The sequence below is a fragment of the Palaemon carinicauda genome, chromosome 1 (assembly GCF_036898095.1).
Source record: "Palaemon carinicauda isolate YSFRI2023 chromosome 1, ASM3689809v2, whole genome shotgun sequence".
NCBI classification, from domain to species: domain Eukaryota; kingdom Metazoa; phylum Arthropoda; class Malacostraca; order Decapoda; family Palaemonidae; genus Palaemon; species Palaemon carinicauda.
The window spans coordinates 267,694,553-267,716,982 of NC_090725.1; the positions used below are offsets into that span (position 1 = coordinate 267,694,553).

Below are 22,430 nucleotides of genomic sequence, written 5' to 3' on the forward strand. Positions count from 1 at the left end.
TATTATTTTGTTTCGAGTGTCAGAATATTCTCTCTCTCTCTCTCTCTCTCTCTCTCTCTCTCTCTCTCTCTCTCTCTCTCTCTCTCTCTCTCTCTCTCTAGACAAGCTATTATCTAATTAAGGCTAATGAAGTCTCAGTGCAGTTCGATTTAACATTGAATGAAGATTTCCTCTCGCTCATCAATTCATCAATTCAAGGGACAGAACGCACCCAAAATCTACCTGTCTCTTCTTTCTGCCGCCAGATGGCCATGACCGTCATGACGTCAGGAGTAAACAAATGTTCTGAACTGCTCTGCTGAGAAGAGGAAGAGTGCAATGACACTTGTTCACCTTTACCTGTTGTGCAAGTTCTTGTAGTAAGTGGAAAAGCATTAATGTTGATCAGGATAGCGTTTTACAGTTGGCTACATTGTTCATTCTTGTATAATGAATGAATGCGAGCCCCTTCATCTCATGGTGAAAGCAGCAAGGGTGAGTCCCTGTTGGGCAGATAAAATGCTTAGGGCTAGTCCTGTGAACATTTCCTCCAAGGGCATCTCTTAATCGAAACTGTTTAAACGAATAACTCCTGTACGAATGGGTATTTTTAAAATGCAGTGTAGCTGTTCTCCCATTTCATTAAACCCTAACAGATTTTGTCATTTTTGGGCGTGTTAAAGGAGTGCATTCCTACTATAGCTCAAGAGATTGTTATTATTATTGTTATTATTAATTCTACTAGCTAAGTCACAACCCTAGTTGGAAAAGCAAAATGCTGTAAGGTAAAGGCCTCCATCAGGGGAAAAAGCTTGGTGAGGAAAGGAAGTAGATTAACTACGTGAGAAGAATGTAAAATATAAGATTAGGCAAAACATCATATATAAATTATAAAGAGATTTATGTCAGCTTGTTCAGGATAAAAACAATTGCTGCAAGTTTGAACTTCCAAAGTTCCACCAATTCAATGTCCTGATTAGGAAGGTTATTCCACAATCTGGTCACAGCTGGAATAAAACTTCTAGAATACTTTGTAGTGTTGAGCCATAAGATGGAAAAAGAAAATTTGTTAGAACTAACTTTATACCTTGTATTAAGTACAGGATGAAACAATCTTGTAAGCTCTAAATGCAAAGAATGGTCAGAATTATGAAAAATCTTATGCAAAATGTATAAAGAACTAACTTAGCAATGGTGCAAGAGATTAATATCAGTATCTCAAATAAGAAATTTAATAGACTAAGTTTTTCCAACAAATTGAGATTTCTAGCCAAGTGCATGAACCATATTTTTCAAACAGGTCATTGTGTACTTGATCCATTTCTGACCATGATTATTGGTGGTGTAAATGACCTGTTTGAGTTTTCCTATCCCTCATCAGGAACACAATTATGGGGTATCTCAGTGGGGAACCAAGGGTTCTGTGGTTAAATATTTACTGTAGCACAATATGCTTTATGAATAAAATAAGATTTGCTCCTGATAGAAGTACTTAGGAAAAATTGTAGACATTTTGAAATTCCAGAAGTTATATCTAAAAAACCGTATCCTTTTGGGAAACAAATACAAGGGTACCATCTACTCTAACAGAGAAGCCATATCCTTTCATAGTCAATTAGGGGAAAGGACGACACTTATACCCTCTCTGACACTCTCCTTAGTTTACTGTAAGACAAAGTCTCAATGGGTTTTTCAGATGTATTTCTGATAATCTATAACATCAAAGCCTTTCAGAATACCTATTAACTTGCCCGTAACAAAAGAGAAATAACCACTCTTTGCTATGATGCTAATACGAATACTGTATCTTTCTTAAATGCATATAAAAGAATACCTAATAAATGTGTGACATAGTCATGGGAGGAGCTAGTATTGAAAAGGGTGAAGCTTGTATTGTAGACGGGAAGAACTGGCCTAGAAAAAGTCGCATTATAGTTAAAATAGGTCTGATTCGAGATTATAAATGGCTACCAATACTAATAATACAGAAAATGGGAAATTAAAGTTTGATCAGGAGTACCACCTGTCTGGAAAGTTATGAGGAGTTTCTTGTGTCATGGCTATCAAAACAAAATGAGTAGGCTAAAACGTGAATTTTACAAAAGTAGGTACCTAGGTATTCTTAACTGTCTAGTATGGGTTATGGGAGTCCAACATTTTTCCAAGTAGGGATGTATTCAGTTATGTTTGTAAAATTCCATTTACGAATACTATACTGGCAAGACAGTACTACTGTACTGTACATTGGATCCCTCTCTTTGGTTGCGGCTTATTTTTCCTTTGCCTACACATACACTGGCTTATTATTTCCACATTCTCCTCTCTCATACACCTGACAACACTGAGATTACCAAATAATTCTTCTTCACACAAGGTGTTTATTACTGCACTGTAGTTGTTCAGTGGCTACTATCCTCTTGCTTAGGGTAGAAGAGACTTTAGTTATGGTAAGCAACTCTTCTTGTAGACGGACACTCCAAAATCAAAGCATTGTTTTATAGTCTTGGGTGGTGGCATAGCCTCTGTACCATGGTATCCCACTGTCATGGAGTAGAGTTCTAATGGTACAATCGGGCACACAATTCTCTTATTTCTCTTCCACTTGTTTCTTTTTAAGGTTTTATAATTTATATATGTAAGATTTATTTTAAAGTTGTTACTGTTCTGAAAATATTTTATTTTAATTGTTAATTACTTCTTTTGTAATTAATTTATTAACTTATTTCATTTCCGCAGAGGGCCATTTTCCGTCTTAGAGCCCTTCGGCATATAGCATCCTGCTTTTCCAACTAGGATTGTAGCTTAGCTCCTCCTCCTCCTCCTCCTCCTCCTCCTCCTCCTCCTCCTCCTACTCCTATGGTGAGAAAGGCATAGAAATACAATCAGTTAGAAAAACATATGGTTCATGTATTTGGTGTGAAGTTAAAGTGTACTGTATAGGCTAATTACTGTACTTATAATTTGTATCACTTTCCTTAATTAGTTGTTCATGTATGTAGCATGTTGGATCATTTATAAATCTGAAAATATAGTTGTTCTTACATGAATACAAACCCTCGCCCTTTAATGTGAGTATGATTTCAGCAAAGCTGGAACTCTGCTGCTAAGATTTTATAGCAAGGTGTCGGTAATTATAGGTGGGTGACAGGCAAGCCCCGAGCCCCTGTTGGTTCCCAGAGTAGCCACTTTAACTTCAGCAGTACAGATGTACTCCTGGTGTGAATAATAACTTTATTTCTTTCCAGTGTGATTGTTTGATTTTGAGATTAGAGAAAACATGTGTGAGCATGCAGTCCTACCCTGGTGTTCCTGGCTGTAAGGATGTCAGTGTATCCCTATTCATTGTGCCCTTCTTGCCGGGCCAATATGTGTAAGGAGTCATTGACTTGCAAGGAATGTAAATCATGGCTGTCATCACAGTGGCTTGAGTATGGCAAGAGGAGAAATAAAAAGGTTAACCCTTTTACCCCCAGGCTATTTGGAACTTTCCAACCCTTAACCCCCAGGGGTTATTTTTTTTCAAGCACATTTTTCAGTATATTTTTTTTAAATTGCTCTAACAGCCTTAATTTTTGTCATAGAGTGGTCAGGTTGGTCTCATTCTCTTGGAAAATGCCTGAAGTTTCTCAAAAAATTATCAAATATGCAAAAAAAAAATGTAAATAGCAGTTTTTTTGCAAGGACGTACCGGTACGTCTATGGGGGTAAAGGGATGAGTTTTGTGAAACGTACCAGTACGTCCTTTGGGGGTAAAAGGGTTAAGAGAGATTTGTTCCTACATGGATACGAACTCTTCATCATTCATAGGTTATACTCCGTTGCTGTTTTTCCACTACCTGAATTAAGGAAATCGATTGATTCTAGTAGACCAGGCCTCGGATGGGGATTTGTCTAGGCTGACGCAAGACCAAGTCTCCTCAGAGGAGCCTTCCACCTTTATCCAGGTTATTACCCTGATGAGGAGTTGAGTTGGGTAGGCCACCCCCTGTTGTAGATGGTTTCTTGAAAGGGAAAATAATCCTGTGTACCCCTCAGCAGGCAAGCCGCCCTTCACTTTCCTCTTGTCGAGGCCGGAGTCAAGGGTTGTTACAACCTTGACAAGGTGATTGCGGGCCCCAAGAACTCCCTCAGACCTCATAGCTCCCCCAAACTTGAGCCACAGACAAGTCTACGCTCCAGAGGGCAGTGCTTCCAGCTGTCTTCTAGCCGAGGGCAACCTTGCAGAGTTGGCCCCCCCATCTCCACTGAGAACAACCTGTTAGCTGGAGGGCTGTTATTCTCCTTCCAGGAAGTGGTCTCAATGGAGTCCTTGGCTCGGTCAGTCTTGCATGTAGCTTACTGGATCGACATCTGGAGGGCAGACGTTTCATCGTTCGTCCTGTGTCGCATCAAGGCCAATGTTGAGAGGGAGTAGTTCCAGGAGTTGGTACTCTCGGGATGCAAAGCAGTCAACTTCCTTTCGACATAGGCTCTCACTCAGTTGGCAAAGCAGTCAACTTCCTTTCGACATAGGCTCTCACTCAGTTGGCAAAGCAGTCAACTTCCTTTCGACATAGGCTCTCACTCAGTTGGCAAACTGGGTCCTTCGTTGGAGGAACTAGCTCCTGTGTCGCCTACCTAAGAAGATCCCTAACAGGGAAGCACGCCACCCCAGGAACTCGCCTGTGTCGAGGGAGTCCCTCTTTCCGGAATACCTAGTCGCTGACACCTTGGAAAAGTGATGCCGGGCCAATTAAAGCGCAGTTCTCCAGGACCACCGCTTTGAAGCAATCCAACAGCCGCTCTAGGGTCCCCCGCCCTAGACTGCCATGCTCATCCTCAAAACGACATTAAGGATGAAGACGCCTCGAACAGTCCTGGCAGCCATCAGGGAAGGGGATTATATGATGTCTTTGGACCTGAAAGATTACCTATTTACAGATCCCAGTACACTCAGCCAGTAGGAGGTTCCTCCGAGTTAAGTGGGGAAACGACGTCCTCCAGTTCCAAACCCTCTGCTTCGGGTTGTCCATAGCGCCGCAAGTCTTCACCAGGGTCTTCTCCTTAGTCTCCCAGTGGGCTGACAAGGAGATCAGACTCCTGTGGTACCTGAACCATTGGTTGCTTCTTAGTTCCACAAGGGAAGCCTTGACAAAGAAAAGGGATGAGCTTCTGTCATTCTGTAAAGAACTGGGGGTCGTCTTCAATTGAAAGAAGTTGAAGATTTCCCCATTGACGAGAGTGGTGTACTTGGGAATGAAAATCTGCCCAGTGGAAACCAGGGCATTTCAAGCAAATGAGAGGCTCAATTTCCTGGACAAAGTTGCTGGACTGTTCCTGCATGGCTCTGCAAGACCCTTGGTAGCCTAGTAGAGGCTTGTGGAGCACCTGGTGTCCTTGGAGAAGCTGATTTCGCTGGGCAGGCTCAAGCTTCGACCGGTTCAGGTTACCCTGAAGACCAAGTCATCCATCAGCTGGTTCAACCAGCAGATAGCCTCAGCAGAAGAGGCCAGGTCCCAGGTCTCTGCACCTGGACATAGTAAGTTACCTAATAGGCATGTGGGGCTCCCCTCTCTGAACCTTTTTGCCACGAGGCTCAACACAAAGCTCGCCATGACCTGTTCTCCAGTGCCAGACCTTGCAGCAGTCATGGAGGACGCTTTCCAGCACTCATGGGACGACCTAGATTCCTATGCCTTAACCCCCTTTGGCCTGCTATGGCAAGTCCTGAACATGGTGAAAGAGGCAAGAGGAGTAAAACTCACCTTGTTGGTGGTGGTTGCTGGACCTGTTGGAGTTGGCGATTGAGACCGCCCCTCGCCAGGAAGTTCGACAATGGCTGTAAAACCTCCCCCTTAATGGGTTGAGGTTATCCAGCATCTCTAGAGTCAAGAAGGGTTCTCTCGAAGGGCGGCCCCACAGATGACTGGCTATATGAGGGCTTCGTCAACAGCTATCTACTAATTGAAATGGGCAACACTTTGGAAGTTGTGTCAGAAGAAAGGTATTAATCCCCTGAAGGCATTCATCCCTCAGGTAGCTGACTTCCTGCTGCACCTCAGGATGGACGTGGGCCTCTCAATTCCAGCGATGAAAAGTTACCAAACGGCATTGGGACAAGTATTTTCTCTCGGGGGCTTGAACCTAGGGTCCTCGAGGCAGTTGACCGTGCACTTAAAGAGCTTCGCGCAGTCCTGTCCTCCCCAGCCCCTACATGGCCCAGAATGAGACTTGCTCAAGGTGTTGGATTTCCTGAAGGGATATTACGAGCCACTTAAGGATGTCCTTGACAGGGACTTAACTATGAAGATGGTGTTCCTTCTACCTATCAGCAGGTAGGTTGGCCAGGGCACCAGCCACCCTTTAAGATACTACTGCTAGAGAGTTATTGGTTCCTTTGACTGGCCAGACTGTAATACATTGGATCCTTCTTTCTGGTTACGGCTCATTTTCTTTTTTCCTACACATACATTGACTAGTCTGGCATATTTTTTACTTATTCTCCTCTGTCCTCATACACCTGACAACACTGAGATTACCAAACCCTTTTTCTTTTCTCGAGGGGTTAACTACTGCAATATGATTGTTCAGTGGCTACTTTCCTCTTGGTAAGGGTGTAAGAGACTCTTTAGCTATGGTAAGCAGCTCTTCTAGGAGAAGGACACTCCAAAATCAAACCATTTTTCTCTGATCTTGGATAGTGACATAGCCTTTGTACCATGGTCTTTCACTGTCTTGGGGTAGAGTTCTCTTGCTTGATGGTACACTCAGGTATACTATTCTATCTTATTTCTTTTCCCTGTTGGAGCCCTCAGGCTTATAGCATTCTGCTTTTCCAAATAGGGTTGTATAGTAGCTTAGCAAGTAATGATGATAATAGCCTCTGCTAAAAGGGTTTGTGGGGAGATCTATGGCCTGTCCTACTAAGTGTGTCACACGAGGGCTGAAAGGGGCTGATGTTCAAGTTTGTTCCTTCCCTTGTAGCGATAACCCAAAACCCCGCGACAGCATATCACCCGTTACACGAGTTTTTGGTCCCCACCATTCCTAAGTTAAGCAATGAGAAGAACCTTCTTCTGTGCCTGGTCCAAGTCTTGAGAAAATACCTGGCTAGGATGGCGAGACTACAACGTGCCATCGAGAGCCTGTTCGTCCCTAGTAGAGTCTCCTTTGAGAGACTGTCAGGACTATCCATCACTTTTTCAGCGTCTGAGGTCCTAAACTTTGAGAAGTTAGCAAAGTATGCCATATGGGCTACTTCAAGGCTGGATCTGTGGTTAGGATCCGTGGGACACCTTGTTAGAACTGAAGACTGTTTGAAGGATTCAGCGAGGAAGTAGATGGAAACATTTCTCTTGTCAGGGACCAGAAAAAATTGAGTCTCTCGGCCACCAGGCTGTCAACCTGTGGGAAAATGCCATACTCAGGCAAAGAAACTTTGCAGGAGTGATGAGGCTCAGGAACTCCCCTCTTGACAGTTTCTCCCTGTTCAGGCCAGAAGTAGTTGGGTAGGCGGCGGAGCACTAGAGGAAGTCCAACCAGGATTCCTTACTCCATAGGGCCTTGACATCCGAGCCCTATAGTGCAGCTCCTCTGTAGAAGAAGCAGCCTTTTCCAGCCAAAGAGCAAAAGGGCTCCAAGTCCTCCTGTAGTGGTAAAAGAACGGCTCCTGCTAGGATGGGCAATCCTCCCTCTTGTCCACCGGTAGGGGAATGCCTGCAACGCTGCTGGCAGAGGTCGTTGCAGCACTGGGCCAAACCCTTAACAATGTCTGTGATTCGGTCAGGGTAACACGTCCCACTCACTTAATCTCTCCCTCCATTGACTCGGAATCCATTTCCAGTGGACTCCTACGCGAAGGGATCCGCAAAGGAGCAGGCCCTTCTGCCGAAGTCCAGAACATGTTGGAGAAGGGCGCTCTCCAGGTCTTGGATGGATCCCTTGGCTTCTATAGTTCTGGTGATAAAGGCACCTGGACGCTGAAGATCCGCCATCGACCTCTCAGCCCTGAACAAGTTTGTTCTACAAACTCAGTTTAGCATGGAGATGGCAGACACAATCAGACAAGCGGTTAGACCACAGGACTTCTTGTGCACACTGGATCTCAAAGTGCGTAGGTCCCAGTCCATCCATCTTCAAGGAAGTATCTACGGATCGTACACGACAACACACAATACCAGTTCAAGCTCTATCAGAGAGGAAATGTCAGGAAGAAGTAGTTCCCTAGGGTAGTGTGCTAAGTGTAACACTATTTGCACTAGCTATTAATGGGATATCCTCTGTCATTCCCCAAGATATTCTCTCGACACTTTGTAGATGATCTCTCCATATCATTTGCTTGAGCTAGAATGGCAATGGTTGAGAGAAAACTAAAACTCTCAATTGAGAAAATTATTCAATGTACTGATATGAATGGTTTCAAGTTTTCAACAAGGAAAACTGTTGTTGTCCATTTTTGTCGTATCAGGGGAGTACATCGAGACCTGAATATATACATCAAAGGTCAATGGATCCCATGTGTAAGTGAAGCTAAATTTTTAGGATTGGTATTTGATTGTAGGCTTACATGAGTTCCTCATTTAAAGGCATTAAAAGCTAGATGTCTTGAGGCTCTGAATTTTTTGAAAGTTTTGTCCCATACATCCTGAGATGCAGACCTTAAAGCTCTTAAAATTATACAAGCCTTTAATTTAAAAAAAAAAAATTAGTTGTGGATGTGAAATATACTATTCAGCCACCCCAAGCCAATTAAAGCTATTAGATTCTCTACATCTTGCTGGTATTAGATTGTCCACAGGAGCGTTTAATACTTCGCCTGTCGCAAGTTTTCTTGTTGACACTGGAGAATTACCTTTCAACCTTTACAGAGTCTTATATTGTTCTGTATAGGTTTAGGTTGCAAAGACTTCCCAATTCTTTAGCTTGTTAAACTGCAACCTCTGTAAGGCATTGTAGATATTGTGAGTTACACCCAAAATCTCTTCAACCATATGGTTTTCTGGTAAAACAATTAATAAACAGTCTTGATAGAGCAAAAAAACAGAGTTCTTCCATTTAAAATATTACTAACCCCTCCATGGAAATTACCAGATATATCTTTTTGTAAATATTTTATTGGTATAAAAAAGAACATGACTAAATTAGAAGCTAGGTCTTTTTATGGAACATGTTGGGGAATATAGGGAATCAACTTTTATAAATACTGATGGCTCCAAATCTGATGCTGGCATTGGATTTGGAGCATCTTATTATTATTACTTGCTAAGCCTCAACCCTAGTCGGAAAAGCAGGATGTAACAAGCCCAGAGGCTCCAACAGGGAAAATAGCCCAGTGAGGAGATGAAATAAGGAAAAATGAAATATTTTAAGAACAGCAACACCAGAATAAATATTTCCTATGTAAACTATAAGGATTTTAACAAAACAAGAGGAAGAGAAATAAGATAGAATAGTGTGCCTGAGTGTATCCTCAAGCAAGAGAACTCTAACCCAGGACAGTGTAAGGCCTTGGTACAGAGGCTATGGCACTACTTAAGACTGGAGAACATAGGTAGTTCTTTTAACTCTAGAGGTGCACTTCCTCTAATATCTACCATTTGTTCCCATGCTAACAAACCTTTTTCTATTTATATTTGATATTACTTCCAATATAAATAGCTACAGATTTGTATTAGTTAGGGAAAGATACAAATTATCCCCGAATTTGTCATATTTTGTTGATGAATCTAAACTCTATGAGAATTCTACCAAAGTTGACAACTTTATAATTTTTATTTTTTTTATTTTTTTGCAGACTTTTATTCTTGCAGTAATATTTTTCAATAGTAACTTTCTAGGTTTTGGAGTAAAATGACAATATACGGTATAGAACACATTTTAAAAAATATTCATCATTATAATTGGATAGACATATTTTGTCCTGAAACACTTTACTGTAAATGTATCGTATCATTATTAAAAGAAATATATTGTTTTTTCCAATGTTCATGTACACTATACAGTATTATTATTATTATTATTATTATTATTATTATTACTAGCCAAGCTACAACCCTAGTTGGAAAAGCAAGATGCTATAAGCCCAAGGGCTCCAATAAGGAAAAAATAGCCCAGCGAGGAAAGGAAATAAGGAAATAAATAAATGATGAGAATAAATTAACAATATATTCTAAAAACAGTAACAGCGTCAAAACAGATATGTCCTATGTAAACTATGAACAACATCAAAAACAGATATGTCATATATAAATGATGAAAAGACTCGTGTCAGCCTGGTCAACATAACATTTGCTCCAACTTTGAACTTATGAAGTTCTGCTGATTCAACTACTCGATTAGGAAGATCATTCCACAACTTGGTAACAGCTGGAAAAAAACTTCTAGAATACTGTGTAGTATTGAGTCTCATGATGGAAAAGTCCTGGCTATTAGAATTAACTGCCTGCCTAGTATTACGAACAGGATAGAATTGTCCAGGGAGATCTGAATGTAAAGGATGGTCAGAGTTATGAAAAATCTTATGCAACATGCATAATGAACTAATTGAACGACAGTGCCAAAGATTAATATCTAGATCAGGAATAAGAAATTTAATAGACCGTAAGTTTCTGTCCAACAAATTAAGATGAGAATCAGCAGCTGAACACCAGATAGGAGAACAATACTCAAAACAAGGTAGAATGAAAGAATTAAAACACTTCTTCAGAATAGATTGATCACCGAAAATCTTGTAAAACTTTCTCAATAAGCCAATTTTTTGTGCAATTGAAGAAGACACAGACCTAATGTGTTTCTCAAAAGGAAATTGGCTGTCGAGAATCACACCTAAAATTTTAAAAGAGTCATGCAAATTTAAAGAAGCATTATCAACACTGAGATCTGGATGTTGAGGAGCCACCGTCCTTGACCTACTTACAATCATACTTTGAGTTTTGTTAGGATTCAACTTCATGCCCCATAATTTGCACCATGCACTAATTTTAGCTAAATCTCTATTAAGGGATTCACCAACCCCAGATATATATATATATATATATATATATATATATATATATATATATATATATATATATATATATATATATATGTATGTATGTATATATATATATATGTATATGTGTAATGTTTTTTTTTTTTTTTCGTTAGGTACTGGTGATGGGTATGGATGATTGCTGGAGAAAAAAATTACAGTCCTGCCAACGAGTACCTGTGCTCAAGTGATGGTGTTGTTACCCTCCCATACCGCCTATGGACTTCTCACCAGACTTCAGGTAAGATTCTTTAGTTCAAGATAATTAGTTATATAAGTTTTAGAAATTCTTGTCATTATAGTCTCCAAAAAGTGAAAAAAATATCAGTTATTCTTTTACTCTATACAAATCTCTGCTATTTATAAGGATATTACTTTCGGCGAAGCTGAAAGGTGAGCCATGAGACTTTTAGCGAGGGATAATCTTCCAATCTGCTAGTTAGCAGGAAGGGTGGGGGTAGCCGGCTACCCCACTCATTCACACACCTGGGCTGGGCACCCACTTTGATTTTGGCTCGGTTAGAGACTCATTGTCTCTCTCCGCCCCAAAAGTAACTGGTCCTTTGACCTTTTTTTTCTTGTATTCTTATATAGTTATGGTTTTCATATATCTATGAAAACATTCATGTATGTTTATATATATATATATATATATATATATATATATATATATATATATATATATATATATATATATATATATATATATATAATATATATATATATATATATATATATATATATATATATATATATATATATATATATATATATATATATATATATATATATATATATATATATATATATATATATATACACATTATATATATATATATATATATATATATATATATATATATATATATATATACATATATATATATATGTATATATATACACATTTATATACATATATATGTATATATATATATATATATATATATATATATATATATATATATATATATACATATGCATATATATATGTATATATATACACATTTATATACATACATATATATATATATATATATATATATATATATATATATATATATATATATATATATATATATATGTATATATATATATATATATATATATATATATATATATATATATATATATATATATATATATATATATATATATATATATATATATATATATATATATACACATTTATATGCATATATATATGTATATATATATATATATATATATATATATATATATATATATATATATATATATATATATATATATATATATATATATATATATATATATATATATATATATATATATATATATATATATATATATATATATATATATATATATATATATATATATATATATATATATATATATATATATATATATATATATATATATATATATATATATATATATATATATATATATATGTATATATATATATATATATATATATATATATATATATATATATATATATATATAAATATATATATATATATATATATATATATATATATATATATATATATATATATATATATATATATATATATATATATATATATATATATATATATATATATTGAGAGAGAGAGAGAGAGAGAGAGCACGCACGCGCCTTACCTTATTCCATGTTTGGTTTCCCCCAGGTCCCTCAGTGTGAGGCACGTCATATATCCACCAGAGAGTTGCTAATGCATCTTCCAGTTTTGGATGGTCTGGGATGCATTGAGAGAGAGAGAGAGAGAGAGTGTGTGTGTGTGTTTGAAACTGAAAGATGCATTTCAGAAATTCCCCTATTGCTGGAATAGTGATATTGAATGGGTTGAGACCCCCTCCGCTGCGCCAACCACAGAAAACTTTCCACTGCGGGTGCTTGAATGAAGTTGATGACTTTCACAGCCATCCAGGCATCCCCTTTTGTGACTAGTTGCAAAAAAAAAAAAAAAATGCTGGATAGTCTTCAGGCATGAATGTGTAGTGAAGCTACTGCCTTGTGGAAAAGTTTATGTCGTTGTCTGAGCAGATTGTGTCGTGGAGGAAGTTCTCTTAGGCGTTCCGTCAGGAGCAGCAGAAGTTACGGGAACCATTCCGCGTGATGCCATAGCGGAGCTATGAGGGTCCTTGAAAGATTGCCCGATCTGGTCTTGTTAAGTACTCTTCTCATCAGACAGGATGGTGGGAATGCATACACATCAATGTTGTCCCACCGTTATTGGAATGCATCTTGCCAGAGAGCCTTGGGGTCTGGGACTGGGGAGCAGTACAACGGGAGCCTGAAGTTCAGGGCCGTTGCGAACGGGTCCACAGTCGGGGAACCCCACAAAGTCCGGACTTTGTTGGCTACTAGACAATCCGAAGACCATTCGGGATCCACTATCGGCGATGCTCTGCTCAGATTGTTGGCGAGCACATTCTTCTTGCCAGGAATAAAGCGAGCTGATAGGGAGTGGACTTCTGCCCATTTCATCTCATTATCTCTACTGCAAGAACTGATAGGGGCTGCAAAAGAGTACTGGTGGAACTCAGGAAAGGCCAGAAAAACGGCTTTTATCTCCAGTAGATTAATGGGAAGTTACTATTTGAACTCTGCCCAAATGTCTGAGGCCGTGTGGTGCCACATTTTGGACCCCCATCCTTCTTTTGATGCATCCGAGAACAGCATCAAATCAGGAGGAGTGATGAGAAGATCGACAATCTTCAGCTATTCTCGTCTGCCAGCCACCATGCTAGATACATATTTTCCTCTGATCCCCTGGGAATTGGAGAGCCCGGGGAATCAAGAGCCTGATTCCAATTGGACTTCAGACGCCACTGGAGAGATCGAATCCTGAGGCAACCTGGCCTGGGAGATCTTCTCGTTTGAGGAAAGGCCTTGCATCTTTCTTCAGCCTTGCTATCCTGTCTGATGGAAAGGCTTTATGATGTTTGGTGTCTAATACCGTGCCCAGGTATACCAGTCTTTGAGGGGAAAGCAGGGAAGACTTCTCGAGATGACCATGATCCTTTGTCTTGGTGCTGAAGAAGGGTTACCACCAAGTCTGCTAGGATTAGCCAGTCGTCTAGGTAATGAAGGAGACAGATGTCAAACCTGTGAGCCCAAATGACACAGGGCAAACACTCTTGTGAAGACTTGAGGTGCTGTGGAAAGGCCGAAACACAGTACCTTGAACTGGTATGACTTATTGTCAATGTTGTACTTCCTTGAAGCCAGGCGAACCGTCGAGGATCTCCTGGGTAGGCCCTTTGTCTAACCAGGTCTGGACTTCGGCTAAAAGGGCCTGCCCCTTTGTTGATCCCATCGCAAAGGATCTCATAAACACTGGATTCTTGGTTAGTGGAGGGGGAGATGAAAAGAACGGGATGCGATACCCAGAACGAATCGCGGAGATCGTCCAAGGTTCAGCCTTGAGCTGCTTCCACCTGGTCCAGCAGCTTTGTAGGCATCCCCCTACTGGCGGACAAGCAGAGAGATGACCTCTCCTCGTGTTTACAGTTTTTACCACCACCACTGAAGATTTCTTCCACGATTGGACTTGTTGCCTTTCCTGTCCTTGACAGGAGATGGCTTCTGAGATGCCTTCGTAACCACTGCTGTTTTACAGTAATGGTTGATGGTTTCATATGGCTGGTCTTGGAAGGGCTGGAGGTCTGTAGGGCCGAGTTTTAAGAGCCCAAAGAAGAAGGGAATCCGTGCTGGACTTCCTCCACCGCTCTGCAGCCTGCTCGACCTCCCTTGTCCCGAAGAGAAAGAAACCCTACATGGCAGAGTTTCGGAGCCTAGCGATCCCCGGAGACGGAGCCGAAGGTCGGTAACCAGAGGAGACAGGATGGACAGTTTCTTCCGAAGAAGAAGAATTAGGAGACGAAGAGCTGAAAGGACTCTTGCCACCGACCGATGATGTAAGAGCGTGGGTCTCTATGTGAGACCCTATACTGGAAAGGGAAACACTCGTCGGAGAGACGCGCCATCATGGGAAGGAGCGCAGACCTCGGTGGCAGAAGATGGAGAAGATGACACAGTCACAGGATCAGCTGGCAGGGCAGCAGACGAGCTCTCTGAAACCACAACTTCGACAATCTACAAAGGGTCAAATTTTGACGCTGACACTATTAACTCGACAAGAGATACAGCGAAAAATGCAGGCTCGATCGCTATCGCCGAGCGAGAGGCAGGACGGTGAATCGACAACTCTTAAGGCGGCGATTCTTGAACCGTTGGACGTTCAGAATGTTGTTAGCGAGAAGGAAGGTCTCCAAGGCCTTCCTGGTATGATAATGAACGATCGTTAACCACCCTACTTTCCTAGTGGCCACAACCACCGCCTCTGGTGGCTGCAGTTGGAGATCCTCTTTGCATGAGGATGTGACTGCCGCTGACGCGTTGGAGAGCGTCGGGAAACCTCCCGCTCAAGACGCAATGGTGATTGCCAACGTGAAGCCCGATGAATCGATGATCGATAAGAAGGAAAGTCTTCCTGCGTTGACGAGCGATACCACAATGATGTGGGATTGATCGTTACCGCTGCATGAGAGGCAGGTTAGTGTGTCGATGATCCTCAAGCAGGCGACTTAACGCGTAGCTGAGCGTGAAGGACGAGAGATGATTCACGCTGAAGTGAATCATGAACAGGAGGGTGAAGGTGTTCCGAAGGAGAGCGACGTGATGGTTTGGGAACGCTCGGAGTTACGGCCGAACGCTGGTTTGTTAAGTGACTGATGAGTGATTCCCAAGACGGTGAAGGTCTAAGCTACGCGTGTGGTCGCTGAGGTGAATGCTGTTGGCAAGACGATCTATGACGGGCAGGCGATTCCTGAGGTAATGGAAGACCAGGCAAATTCTCGCGTTCTCGGCGATTCTTTAGTAGAAGATTGTCGAGAAGTCGAGCTTGTAAGCGGTTCACGTGTAACCGAAGGCTTAGGAGGTACACGCGTTGTTGAACGTTAACGATGGTCAGGCAATGCATGGGCTGACTGAAGCGTCGGCGATTCACGTGTAACTGAACTCTTATGTGGTACACAAAATGTCAATCGTTGACAATGGTCAGGCGATTCACAAGCTGATGGAAGCGTTGGCGATTCACGCTCTTCCGGACGATGGAGACACTTTTAGCAGGTGGGCGTTGTGAAGGCTGAGCGATTCACACCCTGAAGGGTGATTACATTTCGAAGGAGAGAGACGTGTTAGACTGAAACTCTCTGAGAAACAGCCGAATGCTGGCTTGCTAAGCGATGAACGTTTAAGCGTCGATGAATTACGAATCACTGGACAAGAAGATAGGCTGACGATTCATGCTGAGGTGATTCACGCACCGTAGGGCGTTTTATGCTCTGACGGTGGTTGACACGTTTCTGTTACTTACGAGACCTGTGAGAACGCTGTCTGGTAGAAGATCGAAGTTCCTGACATTGACGAGTTTGCGATTGCGAACAGCTGGAACAGCAGGCGGCTATCGAACTGCAAGCAATTCTTGTGTATCAGGCGCTTTACAAGAGGTTGAACGAGTGGTCAACTGTAGGCAATGGCTAGGTGATCCACGAGTTGACGGGACGGTCGCGTTGAATATCCATAGTGAACCTGACGAGCAGGTGAACATCGAGCAGAAGCCTGATGAGACGGAGAACGCTGCCGATGAACTGTAGCTGGAGGTTAGGCGGAGAAATGTGACCCTCGTGAGGCGACACATACTCAGGAGGAGATCTAGAACAATCCCTTGCAAGTGACGGACGAACCGAAGTTCATTGAGGAGAGGCTGATGACAGCAGCCAAGGTCGGGAACAGAAAGAGGCAGGCTGGGTAGGAGAAATACTGCGGAGATGAGGATGTGAGAGGCGGCTCTTCGCCGACAGATTGGAGCTCCCTGAAAGCGAAGAGAACACGGCGAGGACTTCTGCCACCAACCGACGTCGAATAGCAACTGAAGGATCAGCAAGCTGACTGTCAGCAGGTCTCCGAAGAGAAGTCTATATGAGAGCCCCTTGAGACGAGATGATGAAGGGAAGTTTTCCCTCGGAAGGGAGAAACAGAGCCCAACATTTGGGGAGGAAAACTTTCCCTCGGAAGGGAAAGAAAACCAACCTCTGGAGGTGAACCTCCAGGGAGCGCTCTGCTTGCCATCAACAAGCCTTTTTCAAGTTGGTCTGCATTGAGCGTTACCAGAGAAAATGTAGCCGGAGCTAGTTCCTCAAGGTTAGCGTGATGATCGGGAACTGCCGCAGGCACAGAGGAACAAGAAAGTGATGGCACATTGACAGCAGACTCCCCCAGGATGAAAGGCACTGCTTTCTACGTCGGCTATCTTAGCTGAACGAAGAAGAATGGCATTGCTAACTGAGGAAAAGTGACACAAATTATGTAAAAAAAAAAAACTCCCTTGGGAGGAGCAACTAGTCCGCGGACATGAAAGGTGTCCACCAAGAGAACAGACACAAAATAAGGACTGCACACTCCCTTCTACGGCCGACATAAACCAGAGAAGGAGAGCGACAGTGTAAAACTGTAACTAAACAAGAATTTCAATTACTGTAATTAGTTCAGAAGAGAAAAAATAACTACTCGAGAGAACCACAATCCTCTGACGGGAGAAGGGGAACCCCACAGAGACGATGCTGAAAGATTAATTGCAAAGGTTATAATTTTACTTAATTACTACAGAAAACCATTCGGAAGCGCAACCTAACCTGTGAATGGGAAAGGTGTTACCCCATGGAATATGCTGCCGGCCGCACTCCCTTCCCCCAGACGATTCTACTGAGAACATGAGAGGGGAAGGTAATTGGTGTTGTAGAAGTACTACTTTTCCAGTTGTAGCTGCTGTAGCGCAAAGGTGGACTTTCTTGTCCCTCATTTCACAAAAAAAAAAAATGGGTCTAGGCTGGGAAAGGGATGCTGTGGACATCAATGTTCTTATCCAAGAGATAACTCCCTTTTTGTTCCGTAACTGAAATACAAATCACGCTATTTATATGGGGTAATTACTTCGGCGTAGCTGAATGACGAGCCATAAAAGTTTTAACGAGGGTTTCCTTCCCCGCCGCTAGCTAGCGGGGGGTAGGGAGGGGTAGCTAGCTACCCCCCCCTCACACACACCGTTGAAAGGCTCACTTTACTTTTGGCTTGGAGAGACGTCAGACGTGTCTGCGCTCTCCTCGTTTTTGACTGCCATAATTTTGTTTGCTTTCTCTTTTCAGTGTGTGTGAAGTTGGCCTATATTTCTCATCATGCGTACGTGCCCTGGACTTTCTGGCCGCCCTTGTGGTACCTTTATGTCGGCCTTGGACACGGATCCTCACTCCTTATGCCCTCAGTGTAGTGGCCAACGGTGTGATAGGTCTAACGTATGTATTGAGTGTAGGGAGTGGTCTACCTCCCAGTGGGAGAGGTTTGCCCGGCGACGCAAGAAGAAGGCTAAAAGGGATATTTCTCCTTCGGAGGTTTCTCGGAAGAGAGAAAATCCCAAGACCTCTTCTTCCGTCGTCCTTTCCTCCTCCGAAGCTCCCACTCGAGCGGCCTCTCCCAAGAGGCCGGCGAGTGGTAGCGTAGACTGCAGTGCTGTTAACCGATCACGGGATGAGGGAGAGGTAGTTGCCTCCCATAGCGAGGCAGCTGCCCCTCCTCCCCCGGAGGAGGAATTTGTGTCTAATAATGATCTTTTGCAGCTTTGGGCTTCTTTGGGGCTACAGGGTTTGCCCTCCAAGGAAGCTCTGTTTGACATGATCAAACTGGGTGTGGCCGTCAAACAATCGCCAACTTCTGCGGAGATAGATCCTCTGTCTGTGGTTGACGTTGTGGTGACGGAAACATCCCATGTGTCTAGCCAATCGCCGTCAAACAATCGCCAACTTCTGCGGAGATAGATCCTCTGTCTGTGGTTGACGTTGTGGTGACGGAAACATCCCGTGGGTCTAGCCAAACGCCCGTTCCTGTGGCTGAGGTAGCTGAAGGATTAGACTCCCCCTCCGAACATCCTTTGAGGGAGGAACTAAGTCCCACAGTCTCTCCTGCCGGTGATTCTCCCTCTCGGGGGAGTTCACTAACTGAGACTCCTCTTCGGAGGCCCACCGATGGTCAGCTTGCTGATCCCACGGCCCCTCGTGGGCGTATAAGGCGGAAGGCTCGTCCTCCCCTTCGCTGAAGAGGCCTTCCTTCCCCTTTCAAAGGGGTTAAGAGGTGCCTCTTCGCCTCGTCGTCGCCACAGTCCTCTGCGGAGGAGACGACTCGCCATTCTCCTGTCCTGCCAGCTACCAACCTAGACCTCTCCAGGGATCGTTCGCGATCCCCTTCGGAGGATGGTCGTCCTTCGGGACATTGTGACCTGTCGCCCAGACCATCCACTTCCAGAGTTCCTGATGCGCGTGACGCGCCACCTGATACTGCCACTGCGCAGTCTCCAGGCCCTTCGGGGCTGAAGGGGCTTGAGCGCAAAACTGCGCCTCTTGCCCTCAAGCGCCAGGCACCGCCTGAGTGCTCTCCTGCCGATGTTGCTGCTGTTCCTGACTTAGCGCCTCGGCGCTCATCCTCAGGCGTTCGCGCCTCTGTTCCTGTTACGCGCCAGTGTCCCCTTGCGTGCCCACGCCCTTCGGCGCCCCGGCGCCCTCCAGCAGTTCCTGAGCTAGCGCGTCAGCGCTCACCTGCGCATACACGCCCAGTTCCTGATACGGCGCTCCAGCGCTCACCTGGGCATACGCGCCCACCGGTGCCCTAGAGGCCACCTGCGCCATCGCGCCCATCAGCAATTCCTGAGATAGCGCGCCAGCCCTCACCTGCACATACGCGTCCACCGGTGCCTCGGCGGCCTCCTGCGCTCACGCCCCCTCCAGTGCCTCGGCGCCCTCCTGTTCCTGCTTCGTCGCGCGCGGTCCTGGAGGCACCTAAGCTGGCGCACAGGTGCCCACAGGTTCCTATGGACTCGTCGCGCCCGTCTGGGGAGACGCGCCCACGCGCGGTTCCAGCTCCAGCGCCCTCGCGTTGCTACATCTCAGCGTGTCGCCCAGGAGGCTCCCAAGTTAGCGCACGGGCGCTCACGGACGCCTCTGGGGTCTCCCTCTAGATCGCGCGAGCTTGCATCTGATGCAATCGCGCACGACGCTCCAGTAACGCGCCCTGTTCCCGCTACACGCCCCGTTCCTGTATTCAAGGCGACTAAGGTTGCCCTTCAACGAACACCAGAGCGTTATCATCCGACGGCGCGCCCTGCAAGGCCGCCGCAACAACGCACTCTGGCGCGCCCACAGGCGAGTATGCTGGTCTTATCCGACCAGCGCCAACCGCCGCGCCAACGTTCCATCCAGGTCGCTCGCCACACGCCCTCACCATCGCCTATGCGCTCCAGCGACCATGCTCCCGCTCCAGCTGCTGCGCACCTGCGCTATCGCCAGCGCGCCATCGCTCCTGAATCCCTGCCTGCGCGCCATCGTGCCCGCCCCCGCGAGTTTCCAGTATTGCGCCAGCCATTCACGCGCGACCCTGACCAGGGCCCGGCTTACGAGCCCCAGCGCGAGCGCCGCCAGGCGGACTCCTCTTCGTCGCGTTCCCCTCCCCGCAAGCGCAGGCCAGCGCGTTCGCCGGAGGAGGGGCGCTTCCTGGACAGGTCTAGGGACTTCTCTTTCAGCCCTGCAGGCGAATCCTCGTTAGTCGACTCCTCCTAGGGATCCCTCGATCCCCTTCCCTCCAGAGGGGGTGTCTGACAGCGCGACTGTCAGACAGCAGCCCTGGTTCGGCACCCTAGTCAGAGCCCTTGTGCAGGCTATTAAACCCGCCCTCTCTGATTTGGGCCACGAACCAGCGGCAGCTTCCTCCCCCCTGAAGAGGAAGAGAGGAGTCTCTCCCATGGAACCTCCTCCGAGGCCTATTCTGTCTCCGTGCAGATCCTTGCGCAAGGCTCCTTCTCCCCCTCAGACCTTCTCGCCCTCCCCTGCGGAGGAGGATTACCCCTCCTCAGGAGAGTCGGATGAGCCGGAACACTTCCCCATCGCACCAATGGGGGAGGCTCCGCCTCTCCCCAAGAGGTCTTCTCGTCCAGAGGTGGAGAAGAGCCTGCCCCCTTCGCTGCTCGAGTCCTGTATCCCGCCCAGGAGGGAGCCTAAGGACTAAGACGATTCCAAAATCGTCAGCGAGGATCAGGCAGGAACCGTTTAGAGCCGTCGAGAATGTCCACGTGTCCCCCCAGGAAGAGCCACTGGGGACGGGAGACTTCGCTGCAAGTCCTTCGGGAGGAGAGCACCAGGAGTCAGAACACACGTTCTGGCAAGTCCTGACCCTCATGAGGAACCTTAATGGGATCCCAGACCCTGAGGTCCCACCTCGTGAAGGGAAGGACACGGTCCTGGACCGCGTCTACGGCACCCAGAAACCCTCTAGGGCCAGTGCAGCTTTGCCCTGGTCTCAAGGGATGAAGAGTGCCAGGGACAAGGTCGAGGGCCAGCTCTCTGAGCTTGCGTCCTCCAGCAGATCGAGTACCGGTAATAAGCTCCTCCCTCCTCCTCGAGTCCATCAGAGGAGGTACTTCGAGAGCCTCGAGGAGTCTTGTCTGAGTCTTCCCTTACACCACCGGTAAGAGCCTGTTTGAACCTAAGGACGTGGAGCTCACTGCTTAGAGGTGGAGGAAGTCCAACCAGGATTCTGACAGCGAGGCCCTACAAACCTCCAGTAGTCCAGCAGCCCCGTCCGGCTAAGGACACAAAGAAGACGACCACTGCAGCGAAGCCCAAGGTGTCTAAGCCCTTTCCTACCAAGAGCAGAAGGGGCAATAAGTCCTCCAGGGGAGGCAAAAACTCTAGAGGTACCAGCCGAGGCCGGAAGCGCTAGGGTTGGCAATCTCCCTGCATGTCCACCAGTGGGGGGATGCCTACAGAGTTGCGCAGCAAGGTGGCAGCAACTCGGGGCGGATGCCTGGACGATCTCCGTGATCTCTCTTGGTTATCGCGTCCCGTTCACAGCCTCTCTACCTCCCCTGACAGCGAATCCAGTGTCGTTGAGCTCTTTTGCCATGGGATCGGCAAAGGGGCAGGCCCTCTGGGCCGAAGTCCAGACCTTGTTGGAGAAGGACGCTCTCCAGGAGGTTGTAGACGGGTCCCCAGGCTTCTACAGTCGATTTTCTTGTGAGAAAGGTGTCTGGAGGCTGGAGACCAGTCATCGGCCTCTCGACCCTGAACGGGTTTGTCAAGCAGACTCCGTTCAGCATGGAGACTGCAGACACGGAGACTGCAGACACGGTCAGACTTGCAGTGAGACCACGAAACTTCATGTGCACACTGGACCTGAAGGACGCGTACTTCCAGATCCCAATCCATCCGTCTTCAAGGAAGTACCTGAGATTTTGCCTAGACAACAAGATCTACCAGTTCAAGGTGCTGTGTTTCGGTCTCTCCACAGCTCCTCAGGTGTTCACCAGAGTATTCACCATCATCTCTTCGTGGGCCCACAGGATCGGCATCT

General features: G+C 45.1%; 1 protein-coding gene across 3 annotated transcripts in view; it reads left to right on the top strand.

The window, feature by feature from the left end:
* The first annotated feature begins 220 nt into the window (after positions 1 to 220).
* The window catches only part of LOC137644650 (F-box/WD repeat-containing protein 7-like), a 187,884-nt gene continuing 165,674 nt past the window's right edge, over positions 221 to 22,430 (top strand). For 2 of the 3 annotated variants that reach the window (XM_068377604.1, XM_068377617.1), the window contains exons 1-2: positions 221 to 359; positions 11,104 to 11,228. In XM_068377604.1, the coding sequence (XP_068233705.1) occupies positions 11,206 to 11,228 (23 nt within the window). In that variant the 5' untranslated portion in view covers positions 221 to 359; positions 11,104 to 11,205. Of the gene's footprint in view, positions 475 to 11,103; positions 11,229 to 22,430 lie in introns of all 3 variants that reach the window. The other variant, XM_068377610.1, reaches the window with a different exon arrangement.